Here is a 21,445-nt window from a genome sequence, read left to right on the forward strand (position 1 = left end):
TCATTGGTTTGTACATGAACAAATTTGCATTGATATAAACCATTTTAACATATCTTTATATATGCATAGTCACAGAGTTTATCTCCTCAACAAATGACAGTTCTCTCAGGAAAAGACACTTTCTTTGCTTAAAAAGTGACATTATCATTGCCTTCATTCCTTTTTTAAAAAAGAGATTTTATTATCCCATTTTCTTCTTCGGGACTACTATGTTATTTAAATCACCCTTTCCTTTATTTCTTGAATACCAGATAGTAGAAATTGAAGTGTAATACATCCAGCTGGCTCAATCATTTAAAAAGGAAAGGGAAAAGGTTACTATATTTCTATAATGCCACAGATTCTTCTGAATGACTCCTAAGTGTTGTGAATATTTTTTAAAGTTTAAACATAGACTTGTGTTTGTTTGTTTTTTAAGTCTAAAGACCATCCTTAAATAATCATCTAGGTATGAGATAATCTCTAAAGAAGGGCTCTATTGAAGGGACTCTTTCCTAATTCTTTTCAAGAGCAAATCCTAAAAGAGTGTGACCCAGTGTTTTCCTTTTTGCTTTGAATGGGTGCAGGTCCCCACTACCTATTCCTCAAATATATTACATTCAGCACCTATGTACAGACTTGTAGGGAAATAAATATGCTTCACCACAGTAATGTTTTACATACTTGTTCTAATTTCTTAACCATCCTCCTACCCATGCATTTCAGCAAAGCCATCTCTCCCACCAGTTTTCCTCCACCTTTGCTTTGCATGGAAATAACTTGGCTTACATAAATTGTGCGTGTGTCCCGTGTGACTGTCTCTGATTTGGATTGCCATGCATCACATTTTAACTTTGGACTCACATAATAAGTTTAATCACAGTTGTTATTTTGTTATTTTTTTCTTTCCTTTCCTTTATTTCCCTCCTTGGTCTGTCCATTTTGTGTCTAAACCAGGAGGTTGCTCCAAGGAAAGGACCATGCCTCTTAGCACAAGACCATTCGTTTCATTGTTAGGTGTGAATTTCCCTTAGATGAAATGCCGGTTTGCAGCTGATTCAGACATCTTTTATGTGTCATTGTAAATTGACAGAACAAAACATACTGAATTCTGGATTTTCATATGATTAAAAAACATATATATATCATTAGAAGGCATTCTGAGTTTGCTACTACTGGCTTTCTCCTAGAGGAAATCAACTTTCTGCAATTTCTAATGCTTTTTTCCTTTTTTTTTCCCATGTTTATATTTTTTTCAACATCGATCTGTAACATCTGAACAATCTTGAGATACTTCTGTGTAATTTCACTGCGTCCGTTCTTTGTTTTGATCTGTGATGTGTGTGTGTGTGTGTCTGTCTGTCTTGGCTATTTGTTATAGCTTTGTTGTATGTGTGGATGTGCTACAAGTGAGAAAATTAAGCAAGTTATTTCCTGCTCATTTTTCCTTTTCAGTTTTGGTTCTTTTTTTTTTTTTTCCGTTAGCCTTGCTTTGCTTTTGTATCCTGAGACCTTGTGGATCCACCATTCCCAGCCCATTCTGTTGTCCCTCCCGCCACAACAGGAAAAGACACTGTGTCGTTTCAGTCCTGATTACATTTGCCGATATATTTTTTGATTTCCATTTTACTTTCAATGTTTTTCATTCACATCAAAGATGATGAGACAGAGTCTACAGAAACATCTGTCCTGAAAAGTCACCTGGTTAATGAAGTTCCTGTCCTAGCCAGTCCGGACTTGCTCTCTGAAGTTTCTGAGATGAAACAAGATTTGATCAAAATGACCGCCATCTTGACCACAGATGTGTCTGATAGGGCAGGTTCTATCAAAGTGAAGGAGCTGGTGAAGGCTGCTGAGGAAGAGCCAGGAGAGCCTTTTGAAATTGTTGAAAGAGTTAAAGAGGACTTAGAGAAAGTGAATGAAATCCTGAGAAGTGGAACCTGCGCGAGAGATGAAGGCAGTGTGCCAAGGTCTCAGCTGGAGAGAGAGTTAGTGGAAGAGGAGTGGGTGATTGTCAGTGATGAGGAAATAGAGGAGGCTAAGCTAAAAGCACCTTTAGAAGTCACCGAATACCCGTGCGTAGAGGTTAGACTAGATAAGGAGAGCAACGTCAAAGTAGAGAAAGACTCAGCTGGGCTAGTGAACTACCTTACTGAGGATCTAAAGTCCTATGTGTCTCCTCATGAAAAGCACCTGCAGACAGCTCAAGAGAGAGCAGGGGAGAAGCGTGAGGCTCCGCCTATTGGCAGGAGCTCTGAAAATGAAGGGAAAGATGCACCCCCAGAGACACAGAGTGCACAGAAACAACAGAAACCAAGCCTGGGAATAAAGAAGCCAGTGAGAAGGAAATTAAAGGAAAAACAGAAACAAAAAGAGGAAAGCGTACAAGGTAGTGCAGAAAAAAGTGAACTTAAAAAATGTAGTTCAGAAGAGTCATTAGAGGAAGATGCAGGTTTAGCCCCTGAGCCTCTTCCCACTGTAAAGGCCACTTCACCTTTGATAGAAGAAACTCCCATCGGTTCCATAAAGGACAAAGTTAAGGCCCTTCAGAAACGAGTGGAAGATGAACAGAAAGGTCGAAGCAAGTTGCCCGTCAGAGTCAAAGGCAAAGAGGATGTGCCGAAAAAGATAACCCACAGGACGCATCCAGCTGCATCACCCTCTCTGAAGTCAGAGAGGCACGTACCGGCGTCACCCTCCTCTAAAACAGAACGACACTCTTCTCTTTCCTCCTCTACAAAAACTGAAAGGCACCCTCCCATATCACCATCAAGTAAAACTGAGAAACACTCGCCTGTGTCACCCTCTGCGAAAATTGAAAGGCACTCCCCCGTGTCATCATCAAGTAAGACTGAGAAACACTCACCGGTATCACCCTCGACAAAAACTGAAAGGCACTCCCCTGTGTCATCTACAAAAACAGAAAGACACCCACCTGTTTCACCTTCAGGTAAAATGGACAAACGCCCACCTGTATCACCTTCTGGGAGAGTGGAGAAACATGCACCAGTGTCACCTGGGAGAACAGAAAAACGTTTGCCTGTGTCACCAGCTGGACGACTAGAAAAGCATCCACCTGTATCAACCTCTGGGAAAACTGACAAGCACTTGCCTGTGTCGCCTTCTGGGAAAACGGAAAAGCAGCCCCCTGTATCCCCCACCTCAAAAACAGAAAGAATCGAAGAGACAATGTCTGTTCGGGAGTTGATGAAAGCTTTCCAGTCAGGTCAGGACCCATCCAAACATAAGACTGGACTCTTTGAGCACAAATCAGCAAAACAGAAGCAGCCACAAGAAAAAGGCAAAGCTCGAGTAGAAAAAGAAAAGGGTGCTAACCAGAGAGAGACACAGAAAACAGAGAGTCAGACCATCAAACGAAGCCAGAGATTTGTGGTAACAGGAGTTTCTGAATCCAAGAGAGCAGTCCGTGCTTCTTCCGTAGGGTTTAAGAGGGAAGATGTAGTTGTAGAAAAGGAGAAAGCTCTTAGCCACAAAACACCTGAACCTGTTCAGTCAGCACCAGAAGAAGAAAGCCATAAAGAAAATGAAGTTCCCAAAGAAAAGCTGGCTGATGAACAGGGAGACATGGATCTTCAGATCAGCCCAGATAGGAAAACCTCCACTGACTTTTCTGATGTCATTAAGCAAGAATTGGAAGACAATGACAAATACCAACAATTCCGAATGAGTGAGAAGACGGAAGAAGTACAGCTCCATTTAGATCAAGTACTCACTAGTCCTTTCAACACAACCTTTCCACTAGATTACATGAAAGATGAATTTCTTCCGGCTCTGTCTTTACAAAATGGTGCTTTGGATGGCAGTCCTGAGAGCCTGAAACCTGAAGGGGTGCCAGGTTCTCCGTGTGGCAGCCTGATGGAAGGGACCCCTCAGGTTAGTTCGGAAGAAAGCTATAAGCATGAGGGCCTAGCGGAGACGCCTGAGACAAGCCCAGAAAGCCTTTCGTTCTCACCAAAGAAAAGTGAGGAGCAAGTTGGGGAAGTAAGTGAAACTACCAAGGTAGAAACACCAGCAGCAGTTCATTCAGAAAAAGGACATCCCTCAGTCAAAGACATCACCGATGGTTTTGAAGAGCAAGGTGCTGTGGTCACTAAAGGCACAGAGCCCTCAGCGGAGCATTTGCTGAAGGAGGCCACCCTGGACCCTTCTTCTGAAGACACATGCCTGAAACGTGAAGATGATTCCCTTGGCAGCTGTAGTGTGTTATTAGCAAAGGAAACACCCAAAGGATTGACTGAGGAAGCATCCTCTGATGAGCCTCAACCAACAGGTATTGGTTCCACCCACAAGACACAGACCGATACTGAAGCTCGGAAATCCACAACCACTGAGCCCTCAGATGAGACAGGGGCCTCCCCGCAGCCTCATGCTTCTGTAAAGACAGGCACAGGAACTGAATCAAAGCCCCAGGGAGTTGCTAGGAGTCCCCAAGGGTTAGAACTTGCACTCCCTAGCCGAGATAGTGAGGTCCTCAGCCCCGGTGCTGATGAATCGTTTGCAGTGAGCCACAGAGACTCCCTGGAAGCCAGCCCTGTGCTGGAGGATAACTCCTCACACAAAACTCCAGATTCTCTGGAGCCCAGTCCTCTGAAAGAATCCCCTTGCCGTGACTCTCTTGAAAGTAGCCCCGTGGAACCAAAGATGAAGGCTGGAGTTCTCCCAAGTCACTTTCCTCTCCCTGCAGCCGTAGCCAAAACAGAACTCTTGACAGAAGTGGCCTCTATGCGGTCCCGGCTGCTCCGAGACCCGGACGGCAGTGCTGAGGACGACAGTCTTGAGCAGACGTCACTGGTAGAGAGCTCAGGGAAGAGCCCCCTTTCTCCTGACACCCCCAGCTCTGAAGAAATTAGCTATGAGGTCACACCCAAAGCCACAGATGCAAGCACACCCAAACCGGCTGTAATTCATGAATGCGCGGAGGAGGATGACTTGGAAAATGGGGAGAAAAAGAGATTCACACCTGAAGAGGAAATGTTTAAAATGGTAACCAAAATAAAAACATTTGATGAACTTGAACAAGAAGCAAAGCAGAAAAGGGACTACAAAAAAGAACCCAAGCAAGAAGAATCTTCTTCGTCCTCTGACCCAGATGCTGACTATACAGCAGATGTGGATGAATCAAAACATATGGAGAGTGTGGAGGATGAAAGCGATGTCCCTGTGGTAGTAACATCAGAGAGCAGAAAGGCTTCTTCCTCCTCAGAGAGTGAACCTGAGTTAGCACAGCTGAAAAAAGGTGCCGACTCAGGCCTCTTACCAGAGCCAGTTATTCGAGTGCAACCTCCCTCCCCACTTCCATCCAGCATCGACTCCAATTCCAGTCCCGAAGAAGTACAGTTTCAACCTATTGTTTCCAAACAATACACTTTCAAAATGAATGAAGATACTCAGGAAGAATCAGGTAAATCAGAAGAAGAAAAAGATCATGAATCCTGCGTACCTGAGGAGAGTCCTACCATTTCTCCTGATGGCCCAGATATGTTTGATGATGATCTGGACAGAGATGCTGCTCAAACAGAAGTCTGTGATGGCCACGGGTGTGAGACTGGGAGTCCTGGCAGCTCAGTCACTCCCATATCTTCAGGTCTCTACAGCTCCCCTAGGGAGGATACCAATGAGCAGCAAGTTATCCATGAAGAATCATTACCTCTGCAAGACACTGATGAAAAAATCACAGAAGGAGAAGAGCTTGATGTTTCTAGAGTGGAATCTCTACAAGGAGATTGCCCCAGTGAAAGCCCTTCATCTTTGTCCTCTTTGCCTCATATTCCAATATCTGAAGGACAAGAATTAGATGAAGCCGTATTCTCTCCACCTTCTACTACAGAAATGGAGGATACCAAAACCGACCAAGCTTTTGAAAGCTTACCAAAGGACTCTTCCACTCAAGACTCATTGACTACTACTCAAACAGACAAATTGTCCGTGGATGTTCCAGCGTCTGACCCAGCCGATACTGATGAAATTTACGATCCTCAAGTAATAAGCCCTTACGAAAATGTTCCTTCCCAATCTTTTTTCTCCAGTGAAGAAAGCAAAACCCAAACAGAGGCAAGACACACAAGTTTTCAGTCTTCAGAAGTACATTCTGTTACCACCACATCCTCTGTTGAAGACGTGGTAGTAACAAGCTCCTCCAATAGAACTGTTTCAAGCCAAGAATCTAATTTTGAGGACCAAAACATGGAAAAAGAATCCAAACAAGAAAGCATCTTGTGGGAAAGGCAATCAGATGGAGCCCCTTCATCTTTAGAGCCTTCTGTGCCAAATACATCAGCAGTTGTTGGTGAACAAATAAGCAAAGTCATCATCACAAAAACGGATGTGGATTCTGATTCCTGGAGTGAAATCCGTGAGGATGATGAAGCCTTTGAGGCTCGAGTGAAAGAGGAAGAGCAAAAGATATTTGGCTTGATGGTAGACAGACAATCACAGGGTACCACCCCTGACACCACTCCTGCAAGGACCCCAACTGAGGAGGGGACCCCAACCAGTGAGCAAAACCCATTTCTCTTTCAGGAAGGAAAATTGTTTGAGATGACCCGAAGTGGTGCCATTGATATGACCAAAAGGTCCTATGCAGATGAAAGTTTTCACTTTTTCCAAATTGGTCAAGAATCCAGGGAAGAGACTGTCTCTGAAGACATGAAAGAAGGGAGTCCTGGGGCTGAGCTCCCACAACAGGAAACATCAGCTGAGTCACTAGCTCTCTTAGAATCAAAAGAAGCAGTGAGTGATGAAGCAGACTTACTTCCAGATGACCTGAGTGAGGAAGTAGAGGAAATATCTGCTTCAGATGCTCAGCTTAACTCCCATGTGGGGAATTCAGTCTCTGTTGAAATATCAATGGAAGAGACTCCTTCTGCAGGTGCCGAGGACCCTCCCACCATGCAAATGGGTGATATGTCTCCTAAGTCTAGTGTGAAAAATACATCTTGCCCTGACCCCCCTGAACCAGTTGTACATGTTCAGTTAGATTTTTCCACAGTTACCAGGTCTGTGTATTCAGATCGGAATGATGATTCTCCTGATTCTTCCCCAGAGGAACAGAGATCCGTAATTGAAATTCCTACTGCACCCATGGAGAATGTGCCTTCTACTGAAAGCAAATCCAAAATTCCTGTAAGGACTTTACCCATGTCAACCCCAGCACCTCCATCTGTGGAGTATGAGAATTCCCTTTCTGAAGATTTTTTACCCAGCCTGGATGAGGAAAGTAAAGAGGATGAAATAAAACCAAAGTCTAAAATCCCTGTGAAAGCACCTGTCCAAAGAGTAGAACAGCAGCTTTTGCATCTAGATTCATCTCTCCAGAAAATAGTGGCTCCTCAGGGTCAGGACATGACAAGCAGAACACCAGAGAGTAGAAGCAAATCTGAATCTGATGCCAGTCCTTTGGACTCAAAGACCAAATGTCCAGTAAAAACTAGAAGTTACACTGAGACAGAAACAGAGAGCACAGAGGGGGATGAGGAGCTTGAGTTAGAATCAGAAGAGGGAGCCACAAGACCAAAGATATTTACATCCCGATTGCCAGTTAAGAGCAAAAGCACCACATCTTCCTGCAAGGGGGCTGTGAGCCCCACAAAAGAAAGTAAGGAGCATTTCTTTGACCTTTATAGGAACTCCATAGAATTCTTTGAGGAGATTAGTGATGAGGCTTCCAAGTTAGTGGATAGACTTACACAGTCAGAAAGGGAGCAAGAATTGGTTTCAGATGATGAAAGTAGTAGTGCCCTGGAAGTTTCAGTAATTGAAAATCTGCCACCTGTTGAGACCGAGCATTCAATTCCTGAGGACATCTTTGACACAAGGCCTATTTGGGATGAGTCCATTGAGACTCTGATTGAACGCATCCCTGATGAAAATGGCCATGACCATGCTGAAGGTATTTGCCAGCCACTGGGATTCCCTGTGCTACGCATGTCATAAATTTGATATAGTTTTTCTGTATATCTTTTATTTGGTGATTTGTGTCTCATTTTCTTTAAGCTTTCTGTAGTGGTTACTGTGTTTGTGTAAGCCCTTTGTGTTTTGTGCCTTCTCTGTGTACTCTTGTCCATGAAAACAATCTCAAGATTGAGTAATGAGAATGCTTATGGAAAACATAAACATGATAAACAGGCAATGGTGATCTTGCCTTTCTCGAGCCGCTGCACGTAAGGCCATGCAAGCTTTGAGTTTTGTTGTTCTGAAGTCCTGGGCTTAGCTTCAAATTAAGCACTTTTGCTTTTGCATATGAATATGTTGGGCTTTGTTTCATATGGTAAGGATTTATTGCTTTTTTTTCTTACCCTCAAGTACTTTAAAATAATTTGTACTTAATAATTCTGTAATCATTAGGAAGCCATTTGCCCAAGCAGATTTCACATTATCATGAAATTCCAATTGTTGTGGATCTGTTTTTGACTCAAAAGGCTGGATATCAGATACCACTGGTAAAAACTTTAAGGATACAAATATAAGGTAAACAAAACAAAACAAAACAAAACAAACATGCTTTTCATTAGAGTGTCAGGTAAATGGAGAATGTACTCCAGTTAGATGCAGCAGACAACAAAAACTCAAACTTTGCATGATGTAAGTGACCGTGAGAGGATGATGACCCTTGGAATTATAAAAAAGGAAACCATTGATGGCTTTGAGAAGTAGCCTCTGGTCTTCCAATATCTCTACAATGAAGACTATTATTCTTAAATTTGTGTTGTAAGAAAATGTCATAATGCCTAAAATGCTGCCCATCGATTAATGGGATTTAAAAATGAATGGGGAAATTATAGTTTGTGGGAGTTATATATAAGCTTACTTAGTAGTAAGCAGACAGAAATTTCACACAAAAGACATCTATACCTATTGATATAATAGACACAAATACATATGCTTTTATCCTCCCTTCTTCCAAGGTCACCAGGACCAAGGAAGATGTTTCTGGCCACCCTGAAAAAACAACAACAACAACAAAAAAAACCTAGGATGGCCTGATTAACCCATGATCTATGTCTCTTATGAATCTTGGATGTGATTTCTTTCAGACATGACCCGGAAGTGATCTATGCTGCCACAGGCAATAATAGTAGGTCCTAACCAGTTACTCCACTTCTGTATCCCATTTATGATTTTTCTGTTTTTTGGTGAACAGGATGATTGTCTTCTGGTGGGCAGTATTCTCTCAGATAATTTTTTTAAATAGTCCTAAGATTACTAAAAATCAGCAACTTGTATAATGTGGCCTGTGACTAGTCTTGATTAAAGAGATATGGAAGCAGTTGGTTTTCATGATTTATAATTAAATTTATTTCCCATTCCATTCCAGAAATCAGGCAAACACACAATTTAAAATGATTTAAAATATAATAGCTAACTTGTGCTATTATCAAATATTTGGACAAGTGACTTCCTTTCTTTGGATGATCAGTACTGTGGTTGCTCTCTTGTCATAGACAACCTTTGGCCATTCTGTTTTTGACCTTCTATAGATCAACAGGATGAGCAGGAACGGATCGAGGAGAGGCTGGCATATATTGCTGATCACCTTGGCTTCAGCTGGACAGGTAAAATTAGTGTGACTCATTTTTTCAACAGAACTTGCTTCGTTTAGGAAACACAATTGCATCAGCCAACTATCATTAACAGTGAAGAAGACCACGTGGAATAGTAAAAAGAATAATAAACTATGAACTAGAAAATCCAGGCAGGCCTTTTATTATCTCTGGAATTTAGAAAAATAGAACTTTAAAGTGGGGGATTTTGAGAATAGATCCAGTGTCACCATCCTCCTTTCGGAGCTTTGGATATCCAAACTTTGGGGAGATGACTGTGTTTCAAAATCATTGTTAGATGTAATTGTCATGAATTTAGTTGGAGATTTAATCTAGGGCTTCTTATTTTAGACATCTTATATCAGATATCTTCATCATGAACAGTACTCAAATTTGCTTTGGATGTGTGTTGAAATATATATAATACGATGTTTCACTAATTTTCTGAGAAATGAGGCTATTTCAGCATACAAATTATAATGTATGTTAAATTATTAAAGGAAATTAAATTAGAAAATCAATATGATAAATAGAAATCCATAAAACCCTTAAAAAGGTAATACAAAGCAGAAAGAATAGTCATCTCCTCACTTTTAAACAATTGTTGAATGCTGGTCAGATTTTTTTTAATAGGGGTTATAGGGAAAGGAAGGACATCAAAATGTCCCTGGTTGACTAATTAAATAGGTAACATTCAGAATTATTTAATTTATTTATTAAGTATGTGTGCATTTGCGTATAAAATGTAACATCTATATACTTGTTGAAAATGCAAACCCTACAACCATACAGAAATGGTATGCAATGAAAAGTGTAAATAAGTTTCTCATGCCTGCATCTGATATTCTATCTCTATGCCTCAAAAGTAACTGCTTACACTTTCTCATGTATTCAGGAAAAAAAAATATATATATATATACATATATATATATATAAATACATCTATGTGTACTATTTAAAAATAAGCACAATTTAAAAAATAAAAATAAGCACAATTTTCCTCAATACTACTCCTTATAAATATTCCATCAGCATAGACATATTATCTCATTCTTTGAAATGGCTATTTAATTTTACTGTATCGAAGTATAATTTTATCAGTGGCCTTTATTACTGGATATTTAGGTTGTTTCCTGTTAATGACAAACATCCTAGTGCATTGGTGTCTTTTCATGACTGTCTCTATAGAGTATATTACTAGAAATAGAATTGAATATCTGCATAAAGGATATATATATCTTTAATTTTGAAAGGTATTGGCCAATTGCCCTCCAAAGAAGACACTTATTTTTACACACACACACACACACACACACACCACAATATATAAGTGTCCACATACAATGTTAATGGTAGACTTTAAAGAAAAAATTTGTGGCTTTTTCCCTACGTCAATTAATGCTTCCCAGAGCTTTTATTTATGTGACATCAAATCAAAGAAAGGAGTCTATCCAACCACCATAATATAACCACAGGCAGTATTTATCCAAGTATACAGAAATAGCATTTATAGTACTTAAAATGTTACTTAATGATGATTAAAAGTGAGAAAGTCTATTACTCCTGTTTTCAGTAATTTATTTTCCATTACCTTGGTTAAGAGTATAAGCCTGTATTAATGGTCCAGTCTGCATTTTGGAATTAAATGGGTCTGAATTATACATGTTTTATCATTAGTTGCCTCAAACTTAGTGTTTCCACTGTGAAAGTGATCAATTCTATAACCAATTTTAAGGAAACCATCTACAGTTAGGTCTAGAAGAACAAAGGCATGTTGAGAGTCACTTCTAATACATAGGGGAGAAAAGGAACCCTGTTACAGTAATACAAAGAATGCATCATTTACTGAATCACAAAGCCATGTGTGGAGACTCAAACTTTGAAGTTAAGGTACTTATGGAGTAATATTTTCTTTTCTAGAATTAGCAAGAGAATTGGATTTCACTGAGGAACAAATTCATCAAATTCGAATTGAGAACCCTAATTCTCTCCAAGACCAGAGTCATGCGCTCTTGAAGTACTGGCTAGAAAGGGATGGCAAACATGCTACAGGTAGGTGGGGAACTGTATGTAAAAAGCATTAGACTAAAGGTTGAGATATAAGGCCTATTCACCAACCCTTTCTTGCAAATTCAGTAAAATAATAAAATAATGAATGCCATCCATCTGAAATACTACTGTAAACAAGTGAGAACAAGCTATGACATTTCTAAAATAAGCTGACAATTCTTACCCTATATTCCCCTGAGCAAGGCCAATTAGTGGAAACATTGGCTGCTAACAGGAATGTTTTTAAAGTCCTAAAATTTTCTAAATATGAGAATGGACAGTTACTTTATTTTGTCATTGTTTTATTGGTAGTGCCTTACTTTCAATTCCTACTTCCTTTACTCCTAAATTACTCCTAAATAACTTAAATGAGGGAAAGATGACAAGAAGATATTCTTTATAATGATTTGTATGTAATATGCTGGCCACATCAAATAAAGTGAGAAGTGGTAAAGACCTTTACTTTGTCCCATTCTTCAGCTAGTCTAAATTTGCTACTTCCTTTAATGTCTCTCTAAAGATCTACCTAGAGACCTCCCTTATTTATAGCCAGTCTACATTTGCCTTTCCTTCTATTGCCATTCTTCTAGGTAGGATTGCCAGATTTGGCAAATAAAAATAAGTCAACAAATACTTTTTCAATATAAGTATATCCTCAGGTAGTATTTGGGATATACCTATGCTGTAAAATTTGTTTGGGTTTTCATCTGAAATTCAAATTTGACAGTGTCCTGTCTAATATCTGGCAACTCTACTTTTGGGGCTTATGCCTATGCTTTCCCACTTTTTCATACACATATCTTTTCTGTTTGCTCCTTTTTACAAAGACGTTTAATAAGTTTTGTTGTTTCCTGTGCAAATACTAAAATTTTAGTAAGGCAACTAAATGAAAGACATTTTATTTTATTTATTTTTTTTTTATTGGTGTTCAATTTACTAACATACAGAATAACACCCAGTGCCCGTCACCCATTCACTCCCACCCCCCGCCCTCCTCCCCTTCTACCACCCCTAGTTCGTTTCCCAGAGTTAGCAGTCTTTACGTTCTGTGAAAGACATTTTAGAAGGAATACTTTTTAAATGCTTTTTCTCTGATATTCCAGATACCAATCTCATTGAATGTCTCACTAAGATCAACCGAATGGATATTGTTCATCTCATGGAGGCCAGCACAGAGCCTCTCCAGGAGCGCATCACTCATAGCTATGCAGAAATTGAACAGACAATTGCACTGGATCATAGTGAAGGTCAAACAATTAGTGTGTGTGGGTGTGTTGTACCTGTGTTTAATTCGGGCAACTGGACCAAATCTTCCTTTATTTAGAGGGTGGTCTGTGGACTTTGGTGATCACACATTTTTCTCATTTTCTTGTAAAATATACCCATATTGCTCATTCACCAACCATTGCTCATTCTTTATTATTTCACTATTGTCCTAACCTGTTTGGATTGCTATAACAAAATGCCATAAATTTGGGAGCTTAAACAAGAGAAATTTATTTCTCACAGTTCTAGAGAGTGGGAGTCAGAGATCAAGATGCCAGTATAGTCAGGTTCTGGTGAGGGCCCTCCTTTGGGTTGCAGATGGCCATCTTCTTGCTGTTGTCCACACATGGGCAAAGAGATCTAGCTCACTCTTTGGCCTCCTCTTATAAAGGCACTAGTCCCATTAAGGGCTCTACCCTCAGTGACCTAATTACATTCTAAAGGCACCACCTCTAAATACTATCTCACTGGGATTAGGGTTTCATCACATGAGTCTTAAGGGGATACAAACAACAACATGGATGACCTATCCAGTGCCTTTTTTTCAGTTCCTTAAAGGCACTTCTGATACTTGGGTCTTTCACTTTATTTTAGCTATCTACTTCAGTGCTCACAACCAAGACTATATTACTACCACTGACCATACTACTTCTGCATCCTAACTTGAAGAATTATGCTTACTTCCTCTTCTGCTTCCACACCAACAATTCTCCAAACCCACTGGGACTACTAGCCTTTGGCCCTACCACCTACTAAAGTTTCTCTAGTCCATTCTTATTTTTTTTTGTATGGTCACCCACTTTCTTTCTTCTTCTCTTTCTTATCTCTATTTTATACCTTCTCTTCTTTCAAGCCTCTAGCATTTCTCTTCTCTGTATTCAAATCCGATGACCAAGCTTCCTACTTCTTAGAAAAAATAAGGATCGTCCTAAACAAATGTCCATATTCTTTCTTTCTTTTTTTAAGATTTTATTTATTTATTCATGAGAGACACAGAGAGAGAGGCAGAGACATAGGCAGAGAGAGAAGCAGGCTCCTCACAGGGAGCCCAATGTGGGACTCGATCCCTGGACTGGGGTCACGCCCTGAGCCAAAGTCAGATGCTCAACTGCTGATTCACCCAGGGGTCTCCATATTCTTTCATCACAAAATCTGCATCTCTAAGTGCATCTCAATGCCTATCCTCTACTTTCCCTCCTGTATAAAATGTTTGTGCTTTGCTAAAACCATCATCTCTTGTTTTGTACTGGATCTTGTCCCCTTTTTATCCAATTAAGAACCTCACTCCTATAGTTATCCCCTGTAGTTTCCTACAACTAGACCGTGCTCAACAGCATTGAGCATTAAAAACAAAACAAATCAACTCCTTTCATCCCATATTCCTCCTTATATGATTGTTCTGTTTCTCCATTTTATAGAAAATCTCTTTAAAAGTATAGCCTAAATTTCCTGTATCTACTTCATGTCTTCCTATTCTCTCTAGAACTATCTCTAGAATCTATGCCAGACTTTTGTCATCACCACCCAATGGAAAACAGTCATAAAATTCACCAATTATTTCTTCTTTCCCAAATACAGTGAGTAATTTGTCAGTCTTTAGCTCATGTACCCCTTAGTACATTTGACAAAAAGAAATAATCTCTCCTTATAGTATTTTCTTCACACTTTCCATGATAGCCTCCCTTCATGTTTTTTCCCCATTATTTTACTGGCTATTCTTCCTTGGTTTCTTTCTGTAGCTTCATACTTTTCCTAGATTTAAATGATGATGTGTGTCATTGTTCAGGGAAAGCTTATCCCCTCTCCTATCTCTCTCCTTCTTTCATAAATCCCGTCTGGCCTCCCTGCTGTTCCCTGGGCACCCTGCATATTCTCAGGCTTTGGGGCTCTGCTCCTTTTTGTTTCCTCTACTCCCGAGTGTTCTTCCCTCAGAGCATCAATACCCTTTTGTCTTTTAACTTAATTCAGGCCTCTGCTTAAAATCCTCTCCTAACAGGACTCTTTCCTGACAAGTCTACCTAAAATACTAACCCTATTTGCTCTATACTTTTACCCTGGTTTCTTTTTCTCCTAAAATTTGTCATAAATACATATCTGCAGAAATCAGATTTCAATGAGGACTTTTTTTATCTTGTTCACTGCTGTATATCTAATGTCTAAACAGCACCTAACACATCGTTGATACTCAATATGTATCTGTTGAGTGACATAACTCAGTCATAACTCTGCTAAAATTTTTTCAGTGACTCCTCACTGCCCTGGACATAATCAAATTCCTTAGCCTGGCTTGAGAGACCCTCCATAAAAAGGGTATTAAACTTCAGAGTGTTGTTAATATAAGTTAATACTCTCGAAGTACCTAGAACAGTGCCTGACACATAATCAATTTAGAATGTATGAGCTATTATTAATTATTCTTAAACTCTAATTCTTACTACTTACCTTCTGTGCTTCAGTATCCCAATGCCTACTTATCATTAGGTCTCCTTAAAATGTCACACCCTCTGCATTTCCTTTCCTAATTCTTTAACCCTGAGTTGGGTGCTTCTGCATTCATTGACTGGCACTGTGGCCCAGTCACTCTGCACTTTAATAGACTCTTACTTGCCTGAGCATTGCTAGATGATCTGCATCTTGAAGGTCAGCTTTGTAGCCATGGGTCTATCACAGGATGTGGCACATTAATAGTTACTCAATAAATACCTGTTTAATAATAAGTGAGCTTCAATTCAATGGTTAATTTCCATTTTCTCCCCTGTAGGCTTCTCAGTACTTCAGGAGGAGCTAAACACTGCACAGCACAAGCAGAAAGAGGAGCAAGGTGCTTCTAAAGAAAGCGAGTCCTGTGATCACCCTCCCATTGTCTCAGAGGAAGACATTTCTGTTGGGTATTCCACTTTTCAGGATTGCATCCCCAAAGCTGAGGGGGACAGCTCAGCAACAGAGCTCTTTCCCCAAACTCACAAGGAGCAAGTTCAACAGGATTTCTCAGGGAAAACGCAAGGCCTGCCTGAAGAGTCATCTCTTGAATGTCAGCAAGAGTACTTGTGAGTGTCAAAAGAAAGCCCATCAAATGTAATTCTACGAAACAAGCCAGTGTGACAAGTGTGCCCACGCATATACAGCTGTAAATGGTTTTCAGGTGGTTTTCAAATAACCTCACCAATAACAAGTGCCAGAACTACAGAAAAAGAGCAAAAGAGTTGAGACCTAATTGTGACAGCCTCATGTGGTAGATCTGATAGAACCAACTTCCAGTCCTGTGACCTTGGGCAAGTCCCAAAGCCCTTTTGATTTCTCTTTCCACCTCTCTAAGTTATATTAATATATTCCTTATTCATTTCATAGGGTCACAGGTCAAGGATGTGTGTGTGAAAGCATTGTTTCAACTATAAAATTTCATATGGACCTCATTCTTATTACTCATTAGAGTACTGCCCCTCACTTCTCTGTAGTGCTTGGACAGGTGCCAGTTGTCCCTGGCTCATTGAGAGTGTGAACAGTGGCAGCATACAGTGAAGCAGCTCTCAGTGTGTTTCACCAAAGCGATGGGGTGGCCAGCAGTAAAATTGGAAACACAACACAGATTATTCACACGGAATGGTAGACTATTAAAATAAGGTGGGATGGGATCAGAGTGGGAGTAAAGAAAGTCTTTGGGAGAGCTTCCGGCCAAAGGAAGCTACAGAACAGGCAGCTCAGAACCCAACCAAGTTCTGGGCTTTTATAGAAGCGAAGGAGAAAGAGTTGTTTAAATGGCACTTGTTATTTAGAGAAAGAAAACAGACTATTGCAAAAGGAAATTGTGTCCCCAGCCCTGAAATCTGAGAACAGTGTGTCAGGAGATTGCATCAGAGCATTTCTCTTGTCATTAAGTGAGTTTTGTGCTGGGGTCACTGGAACTTGAAAAGAGAGTGAAGTGAATAATAAAATCATCTCTATTTCCACCGAACCACCACCCTCCCAACTACCTTTAGATTTTAGGGAAGAGAAGAAAAAGAAAGAGAAAGAAACAGGTGGGAAGCAAAGAGGGCATATCAGGGAAGCACTTGGGGCATTTAATATGGAGTGACAATAATGTACAGTAAGTTAAAAAAAAAAGCAGAGATTTTTCTTATTTAGAAAATTGGAGTATAAAGATTGCATTGGAGTAACTCCAAATTATAACAGTAGAAAAAGTTTTAACCAGGTCTTTCCATGAAGTCATATAGTTTTCCAGAGGTATAATAAGATTCTATATATTTACAGTTATGATAATGATATTAACATGGGGTTTATATATTGGTTTTTAAATTTTTTCCCCAAACTTTGATTCTTGCCTCGAAAACATTATTTACAGATCTTTGTTATATAAACTTTCTCAAATCTTCAAGTTCACCTTCAGTTATCAAAGAAAAGATGAAATTATAATTTATATACTTTGTAGAAATTAGGAAATGGTAATACATTTTAGGATAATTTTTTATCTCTAGAATACACCTTTCTTAGTCAATGCTAGATCAATGTGCGGTAATTTAACATGACTTCCCTGGACCATGAAGGTAAATTCCATCTTTCCTTCCAATTCCCTTGCTTCAGCAGAACGAAAAATGCATATGCTTTCATGCTATAACTTGGCTTCTCTGTTTCAGTGTGACAACCCCAGGGACGGAAGTGTCGGAGACTCAAAAGCCTACAGCTGAATCTGCCTCTCCCAGCAAGACACCTGAGGAAATCAGGACCCCTCCTGAGGAGGAGAGGCCATACCTCCAGACCCCAACATCTAGCGAGCATGGAGATTCTCCTATCATACAAGAACCCGAAGAGCCCCCAGAACGTGGGGAGGAGAGTCCTCGGAAAACCAGCCTGGTGATAGTGGAATCTGCTGAAGACCAGTCACAGATACTTGAAAGACTTGATGAAGATGCAGCTTTCCATAAGGTAAGAATCTACTCCATTTCCTTGCCCACAGGCAGTGAAGCTACAAATCTTCCCCAGTTTCCATTTCTCTGATGGCTTATGTTTTCTCTGAAAAAATTAACCTGGGTCATGTGAACCTCTCAATCCCTTTTAAAACCTGGGGACTAGAGAATCTAGAAAAAAAAAATGATACACGTTCCAATTCTAGCTATTTGATCGTGAGCTCTAATTGGAAAACCATTTGCTAAGGAAAATGAACCCTGGTGTGAAACAAGATACCTGGATGTAACTTTTCAAAATTGATAACCATGGGCTTGAAGACTAGTAAGAGGGATGAACAGGGCCTCAGGTAAGTGCCAGCCATGGAAACGTGTGGCAGGCAGACTCTGATTAGATCTGTCTGTGCTGTCAGCTGATGAGCATGCAGATTGTGGATATTTAGTGGGGTTTACCTCCTCAAAATTTTCTCATTAAAGGAAAGATGATTTCCAAAATAGATCTCCTTATATCTGTTTTTAAAATGATTTTGAAAAAAAGGACATTGTTCCTCAACTTCTTGCTGATTGAGAATATCAGAATACCTGACTGGAGCAGGAGCTTGCATCACACCCTTTCCTTTGTCATTAAATGAGTTTTGATGTTCTGAAGAGAGGTGGAGACCATATTAAGAAATTCACATAAACCATTTATTCTCAAAACATATTCTAATCTCTCCACATCCTCAGCATTAACTGGTGGGGTCTGAGCCCTCCTCAGAGCTTGTGAATCGAAATGAACCTCAGAGGGGGAAGAGGGACCCAGAATCTGTATTTTAGGTAACTCCCTAGATGATTCTCATGCACAGAAGAAAGTGCCAGGATCTTTTTGCGTTAAATGTAATTTAATATCAATTAAATTCTATATTTTTCCTTTTATTTATTTTTTATTTTTCCTTTTAGAATCCAAAAACATTTTCTACATCAAAGTGTTTTTAAAGCATTACTATATGTCTCAGTAGTAGAGAATGAGTTATATAAAGGAACTGAAACTTTGAGGAAAAGAGTACAACTTATCTGCGGGCTGAAGGCTCACATTTATTTTTGTTCACCGTGAGGATGACATCTGCTCATAAATCTGCAGGATTTATCTAAAATCATAACTAAAATTAGGAGAGGTTCAGACGAATGAAAACTGTGTCCCAATTTTGGCAGTTATCTTAAATAATGAATTCATCCCATGAATGGAATTTTATTTTAAGTTTACATAGAATTATTCATCTCCCAAGTTCTTATCTTAAATGAATTCTAGTAAAAATGTTTCAAAGATGCTATCTGGACCTAAAAGTTAACTAAATTTAGCCTAAGAATCTATTGGCTAAATGAAGTATAGCTCTCAAACAATTATTTGGATAATTCATTTACTTTTTCAATGCACATAAAGAAATTTTGATAAGTCCTTCTGTAGTCCACTTTATACAGACCCATTCCATTTATTCGTGATGAATATCCAATTATCTCTGTGATCCTTCCTAGTTTGACCCTTAACTTCTCATGACCCTATCTTGAGGATCCAATTTCAATCACTTTTCTTGCTGATCATATTTCTAGGCAGTAGATTCCTGAATATATTTAAAGTATAATTTGGCTTAGATTTAACATGTTTTCTTTTAGTAGAAAAGCATATAGCAATATACCAGATATTTAAAAATATGTTGGAAAAATTTCATTGAGTTTTCTTTAAAAAAAAATAGCATCCCCTTGAGAGAGAGTACATTGACAAAATGCTCCCAAGATATATGTTCTAATCTAAAATTATGTTTTAAATTCCATCTCTAACTCAGGGCCAGACCCATAATATCAGACTGGCCAGTGCACCTTAACTTCTCTGCAGAATGAGTCTAATATTCATAGCCTGCCTCCTTTGTTCCCAGGGAGATGCTTTACTGGCTAGATAACAACTATTAGGAAATACTGACTTTTTGCAGAAAGTTGTGCTCCAAGCATAAGTTATTTCTATACCTGTGGGTTAATCATTTCAAGACTAAGCCTGAGTGTCAGTGGCTTACAAGTGTTGTTTGTGCTGCTTAACTTCTGTGTTTACATCTAGTTATTTATCAGGAATTTAAGTCCAAGAAGTGATGTGGACAAGCTGCTTATTTCTTCTGACAGATTTTGACAGATGGGCACTCAGACAGCTTTCAGAATTCCAGATTTTTTTTTCATTCATGAACACAAAACTATCTTCTTATCAAAATGTGAGATAGGCACACACCTGTTTGCCCTGCTGGCTTTTCCACCAAAGCTTCCATGAATGAGACTTTGAGAAAACAGTGTGAACTAACGCAGAAACCAGTAGTGAAGACATTCCTTAGCGTGTTAAACAAAACAATGCTTCCATGCTTCCACCAGGAGCTAACAGAGGAATTAGGTGAGCTGGAGGCCAGCTCAGATGAGGAGGCGATGGTAACTACCAGGGTTGTCCGCCGACGAGTGATTATTCAGGTACCAGTTACGTTACTGCACGTCTGGGACGCTTCTGTCCCCATAGCCCTCAGAGAGTGATAGACCTGGAGCATTGAGGGCTTGGCATGCTCTTTAGGTAGTGCATGGCCATTCAAAAGCAGATCCTTTAACTCTCCTAAGTTTGGTTTGTTTAAAAAAAAAATGCAGCAGTGATGACATTGGCAGCCCACCTCCAAGAGAGCGAACAGCAAGAGCAAGAGTGCTTCTTCACTCCCACCCACCTCACCTCGCTTGTCTGTTTTTGTTCGTATGTTTGTTTTACACCTAACTTTGGTCCAGTTCTCCTAAGCATGTTATTACCCATTTTTTTCCTTTCTTTTAAACATACTACTCGACAGGACTTGGCATCTCAGCAGTGCTTCTTAGTAGCTCCCTTCCTTTTCTAACATGGCTCACATTATAAGCACTTGGGAGTAGTTTCTCAGAATTGGTACCAAACACCAAAGTGACCCTTTTCTCTCAACCATTTAGGGAGATGATATGCCTGACATACCCCCAGAAACAGTCACAGAAGAAGAATACATTGATGAGCACGGACACACTGTGGTAAAGAAGGTATTAATCTAATGTGGTTGATGTCAAACTTATCAGTACCCTGGTACTGCCGCTCAAAGACGAGCTGCATGAATAAAATATCTTTCAGGTCACTAGAAAAATCATTAGGCGGTATGTATCCTCTGATGGCACAGAGAAAGAGGAGGTTACGATGCAGGGAATGGCACAGGGACCCATCAGCATTGAGGAAGGAGATGGCTATTCCAAAGTCATGAAGCGCATTGTATTAAAGAGTGACATCGAACAGTCAGAGGTAAGATCATCTGATTCTCCAGCCTGGTTTTATGGAGAAGTATAAATTAGAGTCAGAAGAGGTGGATGCATTTGTTTATCTCTAATGGCCCCTTATATGGCACCCTGATTTCAGCTCACATTCGTTTTTCTCTTCATGATTTTGTGGAATTTTAAAATAGCCATAGAGGAGATTTATAGCCGCTATAGTCATTATCTCTCTTTGGCCCTTCTTATTTCTATTTCCTGTTTAATTCATAGTCAAGTACATACAACAGAAATCCAAAGTCAAATTTCAGAAGACCAGATTTTCATTTGCTGGCAAACAATGTCACACAAAGCGCCTACTCTTGTGTTGTTGTGCTTGTTCCCTGGGTGGGATGGCAGCCTTCTGTAAGGCACTAT

General features: G+C 39.8%; 1 protein-coding gene across 50 annotated transcripts in view; it reads left to right on the forward strand.

Annotated features, from left to right (window-relative positions):
- Positions 1 to 21,445, forward strand: part of ANK2 (ankyrin 2) — a 328,351-nt gene that overhangs the window by 298,896 nt on the left and 8,010 nt on the right. For 23 of the 50 annotated variants that reach the window (XM_077882366.1, XM_077882365.1, XM_077882377.1 and 20 more), the window contains 7 exons: positions 9,477 to 9,551; positions 11,460 to 11,591; positions 12,692 to 12,835; positions 15,616 to 15,901; positions 17,486 to 17,774; positions 20,726 to 20,809; positions 20,898 to 21,062. In XM_077882366.1, the coding sequence (XP_077738492.1) occupies positions 9,477 to 9,551; positions 11,460 to 11,591; positions 12,692 to 12,835; positions 15,616 to 15,901; positions 17,486 to 17,774; positions 20,726 to 20,809; positions 20,898 to 21,062 (1,175 nt within the window). Of the gene's footprint in view, positions 1 to 1,636; positions 7,889 to 9,476; positions 9,552 to 11,459; positions 11,592 to 12,691; positions 12,836 to 15,615; positions 15,902 to 17,485; positions 17,775 to 20,140; positions 20,234 to 20,725; positions 20,810 to 20,897; positions 21,063 to 21,445 lie in introns of all 50 variants that reach the window. The other 27 variants (XM_077882344.1, XM_077882342.1, XM_077882338.1 and 24 more) reach the window with 3 other exon arrangements.

Source organism: Canis aureus, chromosome 33 (assembly GCF_053574225.1).
Source record: "Canis aureus isolate CA01 chromosome 33, VMU_Caureus_v.1.0, whole genome shotgun sequence".
In the NCBI taxonomy this organism is placed as follows: domain Eukaryota; kingdom Metazoa; phylum Chordata; class Mammalia; order Carnivora; family Canidae; genus Canis; species Canis aureus.